At 40.8% G+C, this 21536-nt stretch overlaps 1 protein-coding gene across 1 annotated transcript in view; it reads right to left on the bottom strand.

The window, feature by feature from the left end:
• Nucleotides 1-8970: 8970 nt before the first annotated feature.
• Nucleotides 8971-21536, bottom strand: part of LOC118832264 (disintegrin and metalloproteinase domain-containing protein 10-like) — a 59260-nt gene continuing 46694 nt past the window's right edge. The window contains exons 12-16 of the mRNA XM_036739666.1: nucleotides 19992-20175; nucleotides 14401-14500; nucleotides 12102-12322; nucleotides 9258-9354; nucleotides 8971-9113 (exon numbers count right to left, since the gene is read on the bottom strand). Of these exons, the coding sequence (XP_036595561.1) occupies nucleotides 8971-9113; nucleotides 9258-9354; nucleotides 12102-12322; nucleotides 14401-14500; nucleotides 19992-20175 (745 nt within the window). The remainder of the gene's footprint in view (nucleotides 9114-9257; nucleotides 9355-12101; nucleotides 12323-14400; nucleotides 14501-19991; nucleotides 20176-21536) is intronic.

The following is a 21536-nucleotide window of genomic DNA, read 5'->3' as shown; positions in this document are numbered from 1 at the left end:
TTGTACCACAGCTGTGAGCTGGAGTTTAAAGCAGCAAAACATCCATGACTGAACACATGTGGTCACATAGGCCTATTAATGGACAGGGAAGATCTTCCTATTCCATTAACATTACAAAAGAGAAATTCCATTTAAAGTTACTGTAGACATTATAAAATATTTGGGAGTCTACTTACCAAAACAAACCCAGGAACTATATGAACAAAATTGCAAAACACTTTTCACACAAATAAAATCAGATCTAAATAACTGGAAAAATATCAGTTGCTCATGGGTAGGCCAAGCTAATATAATTAAAATAACAACTTAACCTAAATTAAATTACTTATTCAGTGCCATACCAATCAAACTACCAAAAAATATTTTATAGAGCTAGAAAATAAAAGTAATAAAATTCATCTGGAAGAACAAAAGTTCCAGAATGTCAAGGGAATTAATGAAAAGAAATGGAAGGGAAGGTGGCCTAGCCATACCAGATCTTAAATAGTATTATAGAGCAGCAGTCATCAAAACTACTTTATACTGGCTAAGAAATAGAGGGGTGGATCAGTGAAATAGGTTAGGTATGCAAGACACAATAGTCAATGACTATAGCAATCTACTATTTGATAAATCCAAAGACTCCAGCTTCTGGGATAAAAATTCACTATTTAACAAAAACTCCTGGGAAAACTGAAAAATAGTATGGCAAAAACTAGGAACAGACCAACATTTCACACCTTATACCGAGATAAAGTCAAAATGAGTACATGATTTAGCTATAAAGGCTGATACTATAAGCAAACTAAGAGAGCAAGGAATAGTTTACCTGTCAGATCTATGGAGAAGGGAAGAATTTATGAAAGAGAATATTATGAAATGCAAAATGGATAATTTTGATTACATTACATTGAAAAGTTTTTGCACAAAGCCAATGCAACCAAGATTAGAAGGGAAGCAGAAAGCTGGGAAACAATTTTTACAGCCAGTCTCTCTGAAAAGGCATCATTTCTAACATATATAGAGGACTGAGTCAGATTTATAAGAATACAAGTCATTCAGCAATTGATAAATGGTCAAAGGACATGAACAGGCAGTTTTCAGAGGAAGAAATTAAAGTTATCTCTAGTCATGTGAAAAAAAGTTCTAAATCACTATCGATGAAAGAAATATAAATCAAAACAACTCTGAGGTGCCACATCACACCTGTCAGCTTAGCTAACACGACAAAACAGGAAAATTATAAATGTTGGTGAAGATATGGAAAAACTGGAACACTGATGCATTATTGGTGGAGTTGTGAACTGATCCAACCATTCTGGAAAGCAACCTGGAACTATGTCCAAAGGGCTATAAAACTGTGCCTACCTTTTGACCCAGAAATATCACTTCTAGGTCTATATCCCAAAGAGATAATCAAAACAGGAAAAGGACCCACATGTACAAAAATATTTACAGCAGCTCTTTTTGTGGTAGCAAAGAATTGGAAGTTGAGGGGATGTTCATCAACTGGGGAATGGCTGAATAAGTTGTGGCATATGAATGTAATGGAATACTACTGTGCTATAAGAAATAATGAGCAGGAAGACTTCAGAAAAACCTGGAAATACTTATATGAACTGATGCTTTGTGAAATGAGCAGAACCATTGTACACAATAACAGCCACATTATTTGATGACTGACTTTGATAGACTTAGCTCTTCTCAGCAATGCAAGGATCTAAGACAACTCCAAAAGACTTATGATGGAAAATACTATCCACATCCAGAGCAAGAACTTTGGATTCCGAATGCAGATGGAAGCATATTATTTGCTCTCCTTTTCTTTAGTTGTTTTGTTTTGTTTGTTCTTTCTCATGGTTGCCCCCATTAGTTCTAATTCTTCTTTACATCATGACTAATGTGAAAATATGTTTAATATAATGTATAAATAGAGCCTACATCAGATTGCACACCACCTTAGGGAGGGGGAAGGAGAGGGAAAGGGAGAAAATTTTAAACTCAAAATCTTATGGAAGTGAATGTTGAAACCTAAAAATAAATAAATAAATAGTTTGAAAATAAAAAACAAAACAAAAGAAAAATCATACAAGAGCAATAGAGGATTAATGGGGTCGGGGGAATGAGAGCTGTGTAAAAAATTATGAGAAGAGAATTAACAGCTTGATAAAAGAGGCTGTTTCAACAATCCAACTAGCAACTGTTGTGGGGGTGAAAGACCAACACAAGCCCAACAACAAGCATGCTACCAGCACGCTGCAAAAGCCCAGGTTCTTTTGATCTGCTTTAGTAAGGAAAGCAACGTTAAGGGGTTGACAAGCTTACTTTAATTCAGCATACAAATACCATTCACTTAGTTCATGGGAAAAAGCCAGCACCCCGAACTTCGGAGCAAATACAAACAAATTACAAACATCGACAGACAGACCCAATACAATTCATAGTTACCAACATCTAGGTTCAGCCTGGGAGTTCATAACAAGGGCTGGCCCAGAGTCACGCGCACCACCATGGCTGTGGGTAAGAGCTCTGAAAAAGAGAATGCCAACCCATGATTTTATATCTTTTTCAGGGTCAAGGGTGAGTCACACATGCGACTCACCCACGTGACCTAGAATCGTCACAAAAAAGGCACTTAAACCCACGTGGTCTAAAAGCTTCTGACTCCCAAACATGTCACTCAAACTCATGGGTAAACTAGGCCCTCCCCTGAGGCAAGGAGGCCACCGAGGACTCCCAAATCTAATCAAGGAAACAAAGGACAAACTCTTCAAAGGCACTTGGTTGAACTGAGTGCTAAGAGCCCATTTCATTTGCCAACACAGAGGCACAAAAAATACTGGAGGAAATAACTCCTTAAAAATCAGAATTGGCCAAATGGCAAAAAGAAGTACAAAAAATGATGAAGAAAGTAAATCCTTAAAAATTAGAATGGGCCAAATGGAATGTAATGAGTCCACAAGACATCAAGAAACAATAAAAACAAAGTCAAAAGACAAAAAATAGAAAAAGATATGAAATATCTCAGAGGAAAAACAACTGACCTGGTAAATAAGTCAAAAGAGAAATAATTTAAGAATCATTGGATTACCTGAAAGGCATGAACAAAAGAACCTAGACATTATATTTCAAGAAATTATAAAGGATAACTGCACAAATACCTTACAACCAGGGGGCAAAATAGAAATTGAAGGAAATCCCAAAATGAAAACTCCCTGAATGACTATAGCCCAAATCCAGAATCTCCTAGGTAAAGGAGAAAATACTGTATATAGCTAGATAGAAAGAATTCAAATACCTTTGAGCTACAGTTAGGGTCATACAATATTTAGCAGCTTCCACACTACAGAAGCAGAGAGCTTAGAGTATGGTATTCTGCAAGGCAAAAGAACTAGTATTTCAACCAAGAATAACCTACCTAGCAAAGTTTGAATATATTCCTACAGGGGGAAGAGTGGACATTTATGAAATAGAAAACTCTCAAGCATTCCTGATTAAAAAAAAAAGACTAGAGCTGAATAAAAAATCTGACATTCAAACACAAGACTCAGGAGAAGAATGAAAAGGCAAATACATAAGTGAGAAATCATAAGGAACTAAAAAAGGTTAAGGTATTTACATCCCTATGTGGGAAGATGATACATGTAATCTCTCAGAAATTTATCATCACTAGGGCTGTTAGAAGGAGTGTACCTAGACAGAGTGCATAGGTGTGATTTTATTATGTTAGGATAATCTCAAAAGAAGAATGGAAAGGTAAGAAAGAGGAATAAATACATGAGAAAAGGGAGAGGAAAAATGAGGAAAATTCTTTCATAAATAGGGCATGCAAGAAAGAGTTTATACCAAGGAGGAAAGGAGCAAGCAACACTTAAAGCTCACTCTCATCAGAACCGGATCAAGAAGGGAAGAACATAAATATGTAGATTAGATAGGTAGATAGATAGATAGGCAGATAGAGAGATACAGGTGCACATTTGGGTATTGAAATCTATCTTGCCCAATAGGGAAGTAGGAAGAAAAGGGATTAAGAGAAATGTGGGGGTGAGGGGTGGGGAGAAGGATGATAGATTAAGGAAGGAAGTGGTCAAAAGCAAAACAGACTTGAGGAGAGGGCAAAAAAGAGAAGGATAAGAATAAGAGAATAGGATAGAGGGAAATATACAACAATCATAACTGAATGTAAATGGGATTAATTCATTCATAATACAGAGGAGGATGGCAAAATAAAATGGATTAGAAACCATAATCCAACAATGTGTTGTTTACAAAGAAACACTTGAAACAGAAAGAAACAAGAGTTAAAGGGCTGGAGCAGAATCTATTAAGTAAAAAAGGCAGGGGTAGCAATCATGATCTCAGACAAAGTAAAAGTAGACCTAATTAAAAGAGATAATCAGGGAAATTACATTTTGGTAAAAATTACCATAGATAATGAATGAATATCAATACTAAACATATTATGCACTAAATGGCATAACATCCAAATTCTTGAAAGAAAAATTAAATGAGTTACAGGAGGAAATGGACAGTAAAACTATAATAGTAGGGGGCCTAAATTTACTCCTCTCAGACCTAGATAAATCTACTTATAAATAAGAAAGAAGTTAAGGAGATAAACAGAATCTTAGAAAAGCTAGCTATGATAGCCCTCTGGAAAATATTAAATGGTAAGAGAAAGGAGTATGGCTTTCTGAGCTCTGCATGGCAGCTTTACAAAAATTAACCATGTATTAAGGCATACCAGCTTTACAAACAAATCCAGAAAATCAGAAATATTAAATGTATCTTTTTCTGACCATAGTGCAATAAAAATTACATTCAGCAAAGAGCACCTAAAGCACAGATGAAAAATTAATTGGAAAGTAAATAATCTAATCCTAAATAGTGAGTAGGTCAAAGAATAAATCACAGAAACAATAATTTCATTAAAGATAATGACAATGAAACAACATAACAATATTTGTTGAATATAGCCAAATCAGTACTTAGAGGGAAATTTATATCTCTAACTGGTTATCAATAAAAAAGAGAAAGCAGATAAATGAATTGGGCATTTAAGTTAAAACAACAAATTTTGAAACACCAATTAAGCACTAAAATAGAAATCCCAAAAATCAAAGGAGAGATTAATAAAATTGAAAGTAAAAATCCACTGAACTAATAACACTAGGAGCTAATTAAAAAAAAACCCCTAAAATACATAAGTTATTGTAATAGCAAGCAAAGTGGGACTTTTTGTTGTTCTTTTTTCTTTTGGAGTTCTAGTTCTTCTCAGCACTAAGGTAATCAAATGCCTTTGATTCAGACTTGCCTTTGTTTGAACCAAGAGTCTTTGATTGAATCAAGTCTTTGATGACCTGCTTAAGTCACAAGCAAGACTAAGTCACATGAATTTGAGTCACATGGTTATGACACCCTCTGACCCTGAAGAAGCATGTATATATGTACTCGGAGATTAGCATTTTGCTTTGGAGGGCTCACTCATTGAAAGAGTGTTCCTGTAATTTGGCCAAACAAGACTCTGGGTAGCCAATAAGGAGCTCCCCAGCTTTGAAAACCCAGATGTTGGTGCTTCTCTCTCTGGTAACTATGTATGTATTGCTATGGACAGACAGAAATCCTGTCTGCTGATTTGTGCTATTTGCTCTGTTTATATAATTTCTGCTTGTAATTTCTGTTTATGTTTTCTCCAGAGTTCAGGGTACTGGCTCTTTCCCCTGAACTAAGTGAATGATATATGTATTACTAGATCTCAAACTATACTTCAAAGCTGTAATCATCACAACAATTTGGTACTGAATAAGAAATAGAGTGATCGATCAGTGGAACAGATTAGGGATACAATATACGGAAGCAAGGGGCAGCTAGGTGGTACAGTGGAAAAAGCACCTTTCCTAAAGTCAGGAAGACCTGAATCCAAGTGTGACCTCAGACCCTTACTGTGGGATCCTAGGTAAGTCACTTGGCAAGTGAGGCAAGTGCCTCAGTTTCCTTATCTGTAAAAAATAGCAAACCACTACAACATCTTTGCCAAGAAAATCCCAAAGGGGATCATGAAGAGTTAGACACAGCTGAACAACAAAAACATAGAAGCAAATGACCACAGTAATCTAGTATTTGATAAACTAAAAGATCCCAGGTATTGGGAGAAGAAGTCACTATTTGACAAAAACTTCTGGGAAAACTGGAAAGTAGTCTGGCAGAAATGAGGCATAGACCAACATATTACACAAAATGGACAGATGACTTAAACATAAAAGGTGGTATAAACAAATTAGATGAACATGTAAGAAATTTCCTGTCAAATCTCTGGATAGGAGAAGAGTTCATAACCAAAGACATAGAAAGGTTCATGGGAAGTAAAATGGATAATTTTTGTTACATAAAATTAAAACTGTTTTACATAAACAAAAACAAGAAGAAAAGCAAGAAACTGGGAAAATCTTTGCACCAAATTTCTCATAAAGATCTCATTTTTTCAAATATAAAGGGAACTGAGCCAATTTTATAAGAATAGGAGCCATTCCCTAATTAATAAATGGTCAAAGTATAGGAGCAGACAGTTTCTAGAGGAAGAAATCAAAGCTATCTATCTACCTATGAAAAAATGCTCTAATTACTAGTAAGAGAAATGCAAATTCAAACACCTTTGAGGGACCACCTCACACCCATTAGATTGATTAACATGACAAAAAAGGAAAAGGACAAATGTGGGAGAAAATGTAGAACAATAAGGGAGGGAAAACTGGGGAAGATTTGTATGAACTGACGCAAAGTGAAGTAAACAGAACCAGGAGACAGTTTACACAGTAAAACTTGTACTATAAAGATTTAAAGAAAGATTTAGCAACTCTGATCAACACAATGACCCACCACAGTTCCAAAGGACTCATTATGAAAAACTCTGTCCACCTCCAGGGCAAAAACTGATGGACTCACAGTACAAAGTGAAACATTTTTTTTCCTCTTTCTTTTTCTTTTCTTTTCTTTCTCTTTTTTTTCAGAATATAGCTAACAGAGAAATTTGTTTTGCATGACTTCATTTTTGCAATGAGTTTTATTTTTCTTGTCTTCTCAATGAGTAAGAGAGGGGCTAGGGAAGGGAAAGAATCTGGAACTGAAAATAAAATTAAATTGAATTAAAAAAAAAGAAAAATTGGAAAGAACAAAACCTATGAGTTCCTATCAGAGGAATTCATAGCAGTGGCCTGTTAACTTTTTCTTAGCCTTGATTCTGAACACTCATGTGATTCTACAAAAGCAGACTGGACTAATAGACAGAGAGCTTGGCATAGAATCAAGAAGACCTGGGCTCAAGTCTCCCCCACTGACCCCTGGACAAGTCAAAAGGCACTCCCAGTGCTCCATTGCAAATCAAGTGCTGGTCAGCTTGAGTCCCCTAGTCCAATGAAATCATAGTCCAAAATTGTTAGAGTTGCAAGGGACCTCTGAAACTCAGTCCAATCCCCTCATTTTACACAGAGAAAAACTGAGGCCCACAGAGGATGAATGAGTGACTTGTCCAAGGTCACACAGGCAGAATCAGAGGCAGAGCTGGAGTTCAGAATCCAAGCCTTCTGGCTCCCTATTCATAGCACCTTCCACAACACGGTGCTGTCTTTCCAACATTAGAAGAAAAGGCTCTTCTGGGATTTGAACCAGGGATTTCTCTCACTCATAACAGGAATTGTACATAGCCCTAGACACATCCAGTTTACTTCACCAAGTTCGTGTTGAACATTTACTGTCTGCCCAGGACTGGCCTGTGAGAGAGAGACAAGAAGTAAAAGATTTGGTCCCTTCCCCAAGGGAGCTCAGTCCAGTTTGGGAACAAGATTTACACTCTGTACACATGAGGATGAGACAAGTCAGTGTAACCTGACAGTATGGAGTAGTTGACAGAGGCCTGGCTGTAAATCAGGACCTTTTCTGCATTCTGTCTCTGAGACACTGGGTAAATCATTATTGAAGGAGGCTGGTCTCTAAAGGCCTTCCTATCTCTAACATTCTGGGTTCTAAGGGCCCTCTTGACTGTGACTTTCTGTATTCTAAGGTCCCTCCCAGTTCTGACATCCTGTGTGCTAAGGACCTTCTGAACCCTGACATTGTGTGTTCTAATGTCCCTTCCAGATCTGACATTCTGTATTTTAAGGGCCTTCCAAGCCCTGACATCGTGTGTTCTAAGGACCCTCCCAGCTCTGATATCCCATGTATCTTCTAGTTCTGACATTCTGTGTTCTAAGGACCTTCTGAGCCCTGACATTCTGTGTTCTAATGTCCTTTCTAGCTCTGACATTCTGTATTCTAAGGACCTTCTGAGCCCTGATATCGTGTGTTCTAAGGACTCTCCCAGCTCTGATATCCTATGTCTCTTCTAGTTCTGACATTCTCTGCTCTAGAGGCCCTCTCAGCTCTAAATTCAGATTTCTCTTTAGATTGTGAACTCCTTGAAGGCAAGGCCTGTCTTTTGCCTTGTTTTGCATCCCTGCCCCTTAGCTCAATCCCTGTTTATTTACTGTCTAAATCCTGTGAAAACTGTATGATCAGTGAGGGCTTCAAGGAAAGGTGATCCCAAGGGACTGGGTGCTGAAATACCACCATTCTTGTGTCCTGTTAGCACAGGTTTCTCATCTGATAGAATTAAAAGGTAGTTTGGGGAAGGCCAAAGGGAAAGAACAGACCTAAAACATGCATAGAGAGTTTCAGAAAATGCTAGAGCTGGACACACCCTTAGAAACCAATGAATCCAAACCCCCTCATTTTACAAGTGAGGAAACTGAGGCTTAAGGAATTTAAGTGATTTGCCCAGGAACTCAGATCTCATAAGTGGCAAAAAAGATGCTCAAACCCAGATGACCACCCTCCCCAGACCAGCCTGCTTTTCTCCACTGTGCCATCATATTGCTTTGATTCTAATAACTACAGATAAATCTTTGTTTCTTTCCTTGATGAGATGGTGAGAGGAGGCACCATGGGGCAAGACCAGGCTCACTGGCCCACTGTGACCTGCTGGATCCTTGTCTCCTCCACACAAGTGGTCTCAGTGTAAAACTCGGTCCATTCCCAATGGGTCACAGTCAGGTGGGGCTGTGGTTTGTCTGACTCCATGGCCCTGGTGGTCATTTCTGTTCCTTAGAGGAGACAGGAAAGGAAAAAAAAGGATAGAATAATGGGTCAGAATTTGGGAGTATGGGAGAGCAATTGCTACCCATCTTCATCCTCAAATTGGGTTTCTAAACCAGCCCCGTGCTCTTTTTTCTTTTCTTTTTTTTTACCTCTCTCACTGTCTACAGTCCTTCCAAAGAAGAACACAGTGAAGGACATCATTGCTGCTACGGTCAGGATGGCCAGCAAAACGGCCCACCAGCGAGTCTGAAGGGAAAACATTCAGGTTAATTTTTTTTTAAAAAATCAATACTAATTACTCTTTACATAGTGCTTTTCTCACAACCATCGCATGAGACGGACACTACGGTTAATATTATCCCCATGTTGCAGATGAGAATACTGAGGCCCGAGAGGTTAGGTGATGTGCCCTTGATCATACGCCTAATAAATGGCGGAGGTGGGATTTGAATCCAGGTCTCCTGAGTCCAGGTTCAGCCTTAGAGACCGCTGTACTGTGCTTTCTTCCACTCATTGACTTTGAAGCGCAGGGCCCTGTACTCAGTGCAGGAGATTAAAAGGAAATAGAGGATACATCGGCTAATAGGATCTAAGGCAGCAACAGTAACAATTGGTAACATTTACAGAGCACCTACTATGTGCCAGGCACTATACTAAGTGCTTCACAATTATCATCTCATTTGATCCTCACAACCACCCTGGGAGGAAGGGGCTGTTATTATCACCAATTTATAGATGAGGAAACTGAGGCAAACAAGGTTAAGTGACTTTCCCAGGGTCACACAGCTAGTAGGTGTCTAAGGCTGGATTTGAACTCAGGTCTTCCTGACTTCAGGCCCAGCGCTCCACCTACTACACCAGCCACACCATCTAGTGCCTCTGGCCTGGAGGCAACAGCCCCTCTTCAGGGCTAAGGCAAAAGAGACGATGACTCCCAGAGCAAGCTAGCAGAAGAAACCATGCCGTTGTGTACACACCAAAGAGTCCCAGGGCTGAGATGCAGGAGACGAGGGAAGGTGGCACAGACCAAGTGAAAGTCTAGATCGGTAGTGGCTGGAGGAGCAGCTAGGGAGGCACTGGACCTAGGGAGTGTGCAGACCGCAGAGGAAAGGAACAGAGTGGCTGACGCAGAACTGGGGCCCAGACCCCAATAAATGGGAATTTTGTGGGAGCTGGTTTGTGCAGCTACCACTGGGGAGAAAGGAAATGGTGGTCACTCCTCACATACAAGGGGGACTATGACCATCACTCTTTCAAAAGTGCTCAGTGGGTCTGTTATGGGTTGATGATCTTAAGAATGGAAAGAAAGGGGGAAGGGGATACACTAAGGGGGAAGGGAAAGTAAGGTTAGGGAAAATTATCTCACACAATCAGGATGCCCAAGTAGGTATCTCTACTATCTTGTAGTTGTAAAGATACAAACAAGCAGTTTTACACTGCTTTATAGTGGTGGTGGGGAGGGGGGAGGGCAGCAGCTGACACTTGAACCTTATTCTCATCTGAACTGGCCAAAAGAAGGAAGGAGAGAGGCAGAGAGAGAGGGAGAGAGAGAGAGAGAGGGATCCATTTCACTCAACAGGGAAATGGGGGGGAATAGCACAAAGTGGGAGAAGGGATTAGAGAGAGGGTAGATAAAACAGGAGATGAGTCCTCAGTGAATCACAAAGGAGGATAGTAATAGTGATGCAAAAACAAACAGAAAAAAGGAAAGAAAAGTATTAAAAAATTTTAATATTCAGAAGAGAATATATGTTCAAAAGGGGACACAGAACATTTTATACAGTAACCACAATATTCATTAAAGAACTATGAATCACTTGGCTATTCTCAGCAATACAACAATCCATGACAATCCCAAAGGACTAATGATGAAGCATACTATCCACCTCCAGAGAAGTAATTGATATTGATTGAGTGCAGACTGAAACATGCTATTTTTTGCTTTCTTTCTTTCTTTCTTTTATTTTTTTTCTTTTCTTCAAGTCTTCTTGTACACAATGACTAATATGGAAATGTTTTACATAATTGCACATGTATAACCTATATTTGCTTACCATCTGAGGGAAGGGTAAGTAGAGGGAGGAAGGGAGGGATAGAATTTGGAACTCAAAACTTTAAATAAAAATGTTTAAAAAAATGGGGTGGGGGAGAGACACAGACAAGAAGGGTATTGTTGATACTACCATGCTAAATTTGATGTCTGCTTGGAAGAGCTAGAGACAGATGACAAGGAAGTTATGATCAGAGAGAAGAATCCCAGAGTTCTGGATCAGGGAGGCAGAACATTTACGGGTGATGGTAAGACCAAGGGCATGGTTTGGTGTGTGGCTGTAGGTGCTTAGTAAATGCTTAGTGACACCTTGAAGAGTCAGCTGACCTAGAAGCCCAGGAGGTTTGAGGAGATGTCCAGACCCAGATGGCTCTGGAGGAGAAAGTGAGGCTGGTGACCTTGCACAGCCCTCCCTCACTCAAATCAAAGTCAACTGCAAGTCATGTCCCTGATATCGTGGTCCTCTTCGAGAACAAAGGACAAACACAACAACATTGAAGAAGGTCCCAAAGGTAAGGGCAGATGTTGGCTGGAAGACTGTGACCCATGAACCCTTTAAGGGGGGAAGACCTTGAGCTTGGTAGATAACTACAGTCCTGATATACGTGAGGTGATAAAAAGATACACTTTGTACAAATAAGTCATGACGTTGTTTCTTTTTCTTTAAGAAGGGAATAGATAATTCTATAAATATCTATTTGTAAAACATCCACTATGTGCTGGGCCTTATGTTAAGCACTTTATAAATATTATCTCAAAACTGATGAAAGAACCAAATGGAAAAGGGATTCCCTGAAGATAACCCTCTTTCCCAAGCTAGCCCTTCAGATACATGAGGATGACTATTATATTTCCCCCGAGTCTTTTCTTCAAATCTTGTTATGCTAAAGAGAACCTAGGAATGAGGCCAAAAGCAGGTTAGCTATCTCCTGGGAGCCCTCACCTTCATCCAGGCAGACATGTCCTCCAGCTCAATGTAGCCCACGATGGCATTCTTCACTCTGGCCATCGGCCCGTCATCGTCCACCAGGCGGCAGATGTGAAACTTGTCACAGTAGCCCCGGCGGCCCTTGCACGGTGTGCCTGGGATGAGTGGGATCCGGGTGCCATTGAACTCGGACTTCAGCAGGGAGGATCTGGTGCTGGCGCAGGTACTGGGCCGGCCTGTAGAGGTGCGTAGGGAGCAGAGTTTGTTGAGGTCTCAGCTCCCCCTGCCCTTTTCCCTCATCACCACAGGTCAGAGCTCTCCGTGGCATTGTGGAAATGGCCCCGGGGCCCTGGAATCTGGAGAGCTGGGTCTAGTTCTGTCTGGCTCGGATGCCATTTAATTACTGTAATAGCCGACATATGGCACCTACTAGGTGCCAGACCCTGCGCTAAGCCCTTTACAATTATTATCACATTTGACCCTCACCCGGGGAGGTTGGTGCTATTATTATTCCCACACGTGAGGAAACTGAAGCAAAGAAGTTCAGTGACTTGCCCAAGATCAGCTAATATGTGTGTGAGGCTGAATTTGAACTTAGGCCTTTCAGTCTCTAGGCCCAGTGTTCTATCCACAGTGTCACCTAACTGCCCCTTGTTATGTGATCTTGGAAAAATCATTGTCCATTTTTGGTCTTCAGTATCCCCATCTACGTCATTATCGTTGTCATCATTATTAACAACAGCTTGGTGGACCGACGGAATAGTGTGCTGGGCCTAGAATCAGGAAGACTTGGGTTCAAATCTAGCCTCGGATACTTACTAGCTGTTTGACCCTGGGCAAGCCACTGAACTGCTGTTTGCCTCAGTTTCCTCATCTGTAAAATGGGAATGATCATAGCACCTCCCCACCCCACCCTGGTTGTTGTGAGGATCCAATGAGACAACATCTGTAAAATGCTGAGCACAGTACCTGGCACAAAGTCAGCACTACGTAAATGTCAGCAGATACCTACTAAGTGCAGATACCGACTCATTCATGCTCTCTCATCCGGTATAATTCCTCCTCTTCTGGAATCATAGAAGACCTATTCAACGCGCTGAAGGCTTGTTTTGTTTGTTTGTTTGAAATAAAAATCTTTTGTGGATGCCAGCTCAACAGTGAGCCTGTCCAGCCATCATCCCGCCCCTTCCTTCCCTGCCTGGGCCTTTACATTCATCTCTCTCCTTGGTGGCATCTTTTATAGCACTTTGCTAATGCATCCTCCTCATATCCACTAGCCCAAGGTTTCCTGGGGCTCACAAAATGCCTTTATCATGACAGCTCTGTGAGGTGAATTTTGATTTTATGTTGAGGAAAACAAGGTCCAGAAGCCACAAGGAGCCACGGTCATGCAGCTAGTGCTGGGGTGGAGTGGGGTAGAATTCAAAACCAGGACTCCTCGTTCCAATACCTAGAACCCTTTCATCTCTCCCCTACTATAGCTCTGGGACTCCTGTGATCACAAAGCGCTCCTGAATCTACTTCTGTTGGACGAGGCCCTTTCTTTGTATTCATCCTCTGTTATCGGTCCATATTTCCACCTTCTGCATGTATGCTTTTAAAATCAGAGCTGGTCTGATGAGTTCTTAGAGGGTGAAATGAAGTGAAATACATTCCAGAGAAACAAAATGACTCAGGGCAGTAAAAGAGAGCTGGGATCTGAGCCCAGGGCTTCCACTACTGAATCTTGTACTAAATTTCCTCAAAAATCGCTCCCAGGTCTAACATTCTACCTGGTCCGAATCTATCCATCCTCTCCCACACCCTGCTCTCATATTGCATCCACTCACTTCTCAGTTCCCAAGGGGCTGCAATGGCAAGGGGTCAGTAGGTGAGCGGGGGTAGAAGCCCTAAGGTCAGTACAGATGTCCCCTCCTCCACTGGCTCCCTCCACTGACTATTGTCCTCACCCCTAGGCCTCGACCTCTGCAGGAAGGAATGGGATCACATATAGGAAGAAGGAGGTCTCCTTTGGCCAGTCAAACTATCTGGGGCTCTCTTAGCTTTCACCTCCATAGCCCTTATAATGTTTAAAAATAATGATTTTATGAGGAAAGCTTTGCTGGTATCATTGCTGCCACTTTGTGAAGGAGGAGGAGAGAGGAAGTGACTGTCATACAGAAAGTTAGTAAATGGCAGAGCCAAAGTTTGGACCCAGATCTCCTTCCTCCAAATCCAGGGCTCTTCCCCCCTCATCCCACCCCCTGGGCCCCAGTGGATAGAGACAATGCCATTCTGCCCAAGATGGGCCTGGGGATTCCTGCCCAGCAGGCACCTGGCTTCTGGCAGCAAAGGTGGCACTGCTCCCGTGGGGAGTGGCTGACACATTCACAGGGCTCCAAGCCATGGCTGAGGCACAGGGAGCCTCTGCAGCTCTGTGGAGATAGAAGAGAACAGGAGTGAGAGTTGGTAGAGACCTCAGAGATTTAGTTCACTCTACAGTTGGGGAAAAGGGGCCTAGGAGAAAGGAACTGGCTTGCCTAAGGTCATACAGTGGCAGAGAAAGAATTCAGACCCACTTTCAAACTCCAGATTATATATCCAGTTCTTCATATGCCACAATTGAGGTGTTAAACCCAAGGAATTCTTAATTAATACCAAACCATCAAGCCCAAATTCCTCAGCCTAGCATATCATTTCTGGATTTCTGGAATCTGACCCTGTCTTCTAGCCTACATGAGCCTTGCCTACCGTAGTTGATGATGTTTCCCAAGAGCAGAGCCCCGGGTCTTCTCCTCCTGTATCACCTACCCAGGATTGTCTGCCCATGTGGCACCTTGAGAAGGGATTCAGAAAAGCCTTGCTGAATTCAGCTGGACTCGGAGGAGGGGAGTGTAGCACAGAGAGGGAACAGTAGCCATTGGGACACTATTTCTGACCATAGCAGAAAACCAAAGTCTCAGAGGTGGAAGAGACTTCAGAGGTCAATTGGACAGGATTGACCTCTTTACTATACCCAAATGGTCATCTCCCTCTTGCTTAAATACCTCCAATAAGGAAGACCCATCACTTTCTAGGCTACCCATTCCACTTCTGGAGACATCTCATTGTGAGAAATGACATCAGGTCTAAATCTTCCTTTTTGTACTTTCCACCCCTAGTCCTGCCCTAATCCCTCTGCGGGTGTGATGGTCCTTCAACAGACGCTTAAAGGTGGCTGTCTTCTGCTCGCCTCCAAGGCAAACCCCTCCTGTTTTTAGCCTAATTCATAGCACACGAATCTTGAGAACTCCTATCATTCTGGTCACCTTCTTCACTTATCACTGAAAAGTCAAATGATTTGTCCAGAATCACACAATCAGTATGTGTCAGGTGTTGGACTTAAACCTAGGTTTTCCTGATTCCATTCTGTTTGGCATTTAAAGCTGTTCACCACCTAGCCCCAACCTACCTTTCTAGACATATTATATATTATTTCCCTCCATATGTTCTGTGGTCTAGCCAAATTGGTCTTCTCATGCACAATATTCCATCTCCTTTCTTCCTTCCTTTGAACTGGCTGTCCCCCATGCCTAGAATGCACTCTCTTCTTACATCTGCTTCTAAGAATATCTTCTTCCTTTCAATACTCACCTTGAGTACCCCTTTCTGTATGAAGACTTTCCTCAGCTCCCAATGCCCTTCCTCCCAAAACAGTCTTGGATTTGTTGTATATATGTTCTGTATATACGTACATATTTTCTCCCTCCTTAGACTATGAGCTCCTGGAAGGCAGGGACTGGTTCATTTTTGTCTTTGCATACCCAACACTTAGCACAGTAGAAAGAATGTTGTGTATAAGGAACAGCACTATATCCCAGAGTACTGGGAGGAGAATAAGGTATAAGAAGACTGGAAAGGCAGGAAAGGGCCAGCTTCTAAAGGGATTTAAATGCCAACCAGGATTTTATATTTGATCCCAGAGGTAAGAGAGACCTTAAATACTTGCTGACTGATTGTTTGATTAAAGAGAAGGATTCTGGAAAACAGGGAGGAGAAGGGAGTGCATTCCCACTAAGGGGGACTGTCTGTATAAAGTGTTGTTTTGTGTTGTTAAGTCGTGTCTAACTCTTCATGACCCCATGGACCATAGCACATCAGCCTTCTATCCTGCATTATGCCCTGAAGCTTGTCCAAGCTCATATTCACTGCTTCCATGACACTATGTACCCATCTCATCCTCTGCCATCCCCTTTTCCTTTTGCCTTCAATCTTTCCTAACATCAGGGTCTTTTCCAATGAGTCTTTTCTTCTCATTATGTGGCCAGAGTATTTAAGTTTCACTTTAAGTATTTGACCTTCCAGTGAATAGCCTGAATTAATTCCTTTAAGTATTGCTTGATTTGATCTCTTTGCCATACAAGAGACTCTCAGAAGTCTTCTCCAGCACCACAATTCGAAAGCATCAATTCTGCAGTGCTCAGATTTCCTTATAGTTCAACTCTCACAGTCATGCATTTCTATTGGAAAAACCATAATTTTGACTATATGGACCTTTGTCAGCACGGTCATGTCTCTGCTTTTTAGTATACTGTTCAGATTTGCTATAACTTTCCTTCCAATGAGCAAGTGACTTTTAATTTCATGGCTGCAGCTGCTGTCTGCAGTGATCTTTGAGTTCAAGAATATAAAATCTGACACAGCTTCCATTTCTTCTCCCCCTATTTGCCAGGAAGTGATGAGACCAGTTGCCAAAATCTTAGGTTTTTTTTTTTTTTGATGTTAAGCTTCTTTTACCCGCTTTAACCCTCATCAAGAGGCTTCTTAATTCCATTTCACTTTCTGTCATCAGAGTGGTCTCATCTGCATATCTGAAATTGTTGATATTTTCCCTGGTACCTTAATTCTGGCTTTTGATTAGTCTAGTCTGGCATTTCACATGATGTACTCTGCATAGAAGTTAAATAAATAATGTGACAATATGGAGCCTTGCTGTACTCCTTTCCCAATCTTAAACCAATCAGTTATTCCATGTTAGGTTCTAAGTGTTGCTTCTTGGCCCCTCAGGAGACAAGTAAGATGATCTAGTACTCCCATCTCTCTGGGAACTTGCCACATTTTGTTGTGATCTGCACAGTCAGAGGCTTTAGTGTAGTCAATGAAGCAGAAGTTATGCCTTCTGCATAGTGACTTTCCCCATTGAAGTTTTAATATGTTGCGGGTTGGCATAAGAAATTAGAAGGGAATTTTTAGGGAGTTTTGCAGAAGCCACAGATGACACAAAAGACCTGCAGAAAACACAGAGCTATGACCAAATACTTAACCCGAAATTTACAATAAAGTACCCCATAAAAGAAAAAGAAAAAAATTCAGACTTCTTCTCTGGTAAGACAGGAGGGCCAAAAAATTTTACAAAGACTTTCCAGGTCATGGGAGTAGCACACCCCTACTCCCAGCAATGTGGAAGGGATAACTGTAGGTGTTTTCTGGAACTCTCTTGCTTTCTGCATAATTCAGTGAATGTTGGCAATTTGGTCTCTAGTTCCTCTGCCTCTTTGAAAACCAGCCTGCTATTCTGGTAATTCTCAGTTCACATATCACTTAAACCTAGCTTACAGAATCTTAAGCATAACCTTGGTGGAATGTGAAATAAATGCAATTTCTAAGTAATTTGAACACTCCTTGGCATTGCCCTTCTTTAGGATTGGCATGTAAACTGATCTTTTCCAATGCAGCAGCTACTGTTGAGTTTTCCAAATTTGGTGGCATGTTGAGTGCAACACTTTAGTGGCATCATCTTTTAGGGTTTTAAATAGCTCAGCTGGAATTCCATCACCTCCATTAGCCCTACTGTTAGCAATACTTCCTAAGACCCACTTGACTTCATTCTTCAGGATGTCTGGCTCTAAAACAGAAACCACACCGTTGGGGTTATAACAGTTTCTTGATTTTAACATCTTTCTTGTATAGTTCTTCTGAGTATTCTTGCTACCTCTTAATCTCTTCTACTTCTGTTAAATCCCTACCATTTTTGTCTTTTGTCATGCCCATTTTTTGCATAATATCTCTCATTTTTCTTGAAGAGAACTCTTATCTTTCCCACTCTATTGTTTTCTTTTATTTCCTTGCATTGCTCATTAAAGAAAACCTTCTTAGCTTGCATTGCTATTCTCTAGAATTCTGCATTCAGTTAGGTGCATCTTTCCTTTTCTCCTTTGCCTTTCACTTTCCTTCCTTCCTTCCTTATCTATTTGTAAAGCCTCATCAGACAGCTGTTTTGCTTTCTTGCTCTTCCTTTTTTTTTTTTTTTTGCAGGGGGAGGGAATGGCAATTGGGGTTAAGTGACTTGCCCAAGGTCACACAGCTAGTAAGTGTGTCAAATGTCTGAGGCTGGATTTAAACTCAGGTCCTCCTGATTCCAGGGCCAGTGCTCTACTCACTGCGCCACCTAGCTGCCCCTCTTCTTTTTCTTTGGAATATTTTTTGTTGCTTCCTCCCGTACAATATTTTGAATCTCAATCTATAGTTCTTCAGGCACTCTATCTACCAGATTTAATCCCTTAAATCTATTAATCTCTCCATTTCATATTCATAAGGGATGTTATTTAGGTCATACCTATATGGTCTGATATAGGGCAGCTAGGTGGCACAGTGGCTAGAGTGCTGAGGCTAGAGTCAAAAAGAATCATCTCCCTGAGTTCAAATCTGGCCTCAGATACTTACTAGCTGTGTGACCCAGGACAAGTCGTTTAACTCTATTTGCCTCAGTTTCCTCATCTGTAAAATGAGCTGGAGAAAGAAATGACAAACCACTCCAGTATCTTTACCAAGAAAACCCCAAACGGGGTCACAAAGAGTGAGATATGACTGAAATGACCAAATAACAATAGAGTCTGATGGTTTTCCCCACTTTCCTCAATCTAAGTCTGAATTCTGCAATAAGAAGCTCATGATCTGAGCTACAGTCAGCTCCCGGTCTTGTTTTTAACAGACTATATGGTGCTTCTTCACCTTTGGCTGCCAAGTATATAACCTACCTGATTTCAATATTGACCATCTGGTGATGTCCGTGTGTAGAGTCGCCTTTTGGGTTGTTGAGAAAGAGTGTGCCGTGACCAGCGACTTCTCTTGACAAAACTCTACAGGTCTCTGCCCTGCTTCATTTTGTACTCCAAGGCCAAAACTTGCCTGTCACTCCAACTATCTTGATTTCCTACTTTAGCATTCTAATATCCTACGATGAATGTAACATCTTTTCTCTATGTTATTCCTAGACGTTGTCGGACTTTATATAATCTTTTCCAGTGGATCACCTCTTGTCAGAACTCTCCACTATGACCTGTCCATCTTGGGTTACCCTGCACAGCATAGCTCATAGTTCATTGAGCTATGCAAGCCCCTCTGCCATGACAAAGCAGTGAGCGGAGGGGTGCAGAGAGAAGTAGAGGGAAGGGTCTGTGTAAAGCAGGAGACAAGAACACAAGATTTAGAGGTAATAGCGTGGCTGCAATGAAAGTGAAGGAAGAAAATACAGCGAGAGTAGAAAAGTAGATGGCAGCTCAATTGTGGAGGCCCTTAGACCCAGGCAGCTGGGTGATAAAGTAGCTGGAGAGCTGGGCTTGTGTGACCCTCGGTTTCCTCATCTGTGAATTGGGAACATAAGTAGCCCTTACCTCCCAGAGATGTGATGATCAGATGAGCTATAGCACAGTGCCTGGCACACAGTAAGTGCTTAATAAAGGCTTGTTTCCTTCCTCCCAGGTACAGAAGTTTATATTTCGTCATTCAGATAAGAGGCAGACACTTAAGATTTTTGAGCAAAGTAGTGATATGATGCATTAAGATTATTGGGGCAGACATATGGTAAGGACAGATTAGAGGAGGAAGAAAATAGATAGGAACACCAATTAGAAGGCGCTCTCTATGACAAAGAAAGACCAGACTCACCCCATCAACGCATATCTGAGCTCCCATGAGACATGGAGTAAAGTTGGCCTTGGCTACAGGGGCAGGGCAGTAGGCAGTGTTTCCCAGGCAGGAGCTCCCCAACAGGCACTCTGTCTCTGTTTGGCACAGCTTCCCCGTTGAGAAATATTTGCAATCTGGGCTACAGCAGGGGCCTTGGCTGGGACTGAAAGATGAAACGTATCACTTTGTTACCCACTTTGTTACCCAATTCCAATTCTACAGTTATTTTAAATGGGGTATCTCTTACTATCTATTGGCTCTGCCCAATGTAATAGGTCCAAGCCCTGCTAAAGCCAGCCCTAGAACTGGAGGCCCTGAACAGCTGGAAGCCCAGTAATATTCCCTTATTTCATGTACCACAATTTATTTAGCCAGTCCCCAATGGGTGGGCATCTACTTTGTTTCCAATTCTTTGCTATCTTTTTTTTGTTACATTTTAAGTTCCAAACTGTCTCCCTCCCTCCCTCCCCACCCCACTCTAGAGAAGGCCAGCCTTTGACACAGATACATATGCGTATGTATACACACACATATATATATGTACAGATGTATATACACATACACATATGTGTATATATGTATGTAAAACCATACTATGCATACTTCTGTTTGTCAGTTCTTTCTCTGGGGGTGGATAGCCTCTTCCTTCATTGGTCCTTTGTAGCTGATTTGAGTACAATACTCAGAATAACTTAGTCATTCACAGTTACTCTTCAAACAATACCGTTGTTACGGTATACAGTGTTCTCTTGGTTCTGCTCATTTCACTCTTCATTCTTTCACGTAAATCTTCCCATGTTTTTCTAAAATCAATCAGCTCATCATTTCTTACAGAATAATAGTATTCCACAACAATCATATACCACAACTTGTTTAGCTGTTCCCCAATTGATAGGCATCCCTCAATTTCCAGTTCTTTGCCACCATGAAGAGAGCTGCTATAAATATTTGAGAATTTATAGGTTCTTTTCCTTTTTCCCTGACCATCTTGGGGGACAGGCCTAATAATGGTATTGCTGGGTCAAAGGGCATATAGAATTTTATAATTCTTTGGGCATAATTCCGGATTGCTCTCCAAAATGATTGGATCGGTTCCACCAACAGTGCTTTAGTGTCCCAATTTTTCCAGCATTTGTCATTTTCTCCTTCTATCATTTTAACCAATCTGATAAGTGTGAGATGATATCTCAAAGTTGTTTTAATTTACATTTTTCTAATCAATATTGATTTAAAGCATTTTTTCATATGATTATGTATAGCTTTGAATTATCAAAAAACTGACTGTTCATATCTTTTGATCATTTATTAATTGGGAAATGACTCATATTCTTATGATTTTGACAAAGTTCTCTATATATTTGAGATGTAAGATCATTATTCCATAAAATCTTTATCTTTATTCCATAAAATATCTATAAAATTCCCCCCTCCAATTTTCTGCTTTCTTTCTAAACTTGGTTACATTGTTTTTATTTGTAAATACCTTTTTAATTTAATGTAATCAAAATTATGCATTTATATCTT

The sequence above is a fragment of the Trichosurus vulpecula genome, chromosome 1 (genome assembly GCF_011100635.1).
Source record: "Trichosurus vulpecula isolate mTriVul1 chromosome 1, mTriVul1.pri, whole genome shotgun sequence".
NCBI classification, from domain to species: domain Eukaryota; kingdom Metazoa; phylum Chordata; class Mammalia; order Diprotodontia; family Phalangeridae; genus Trichosurus; species Trichosurus vulpecula.
The sequence above is the reverse complement of the archived record's forward strand: the minus strand, read 5'-3'. Positions and strand labels throughout refer to the sequence as shown.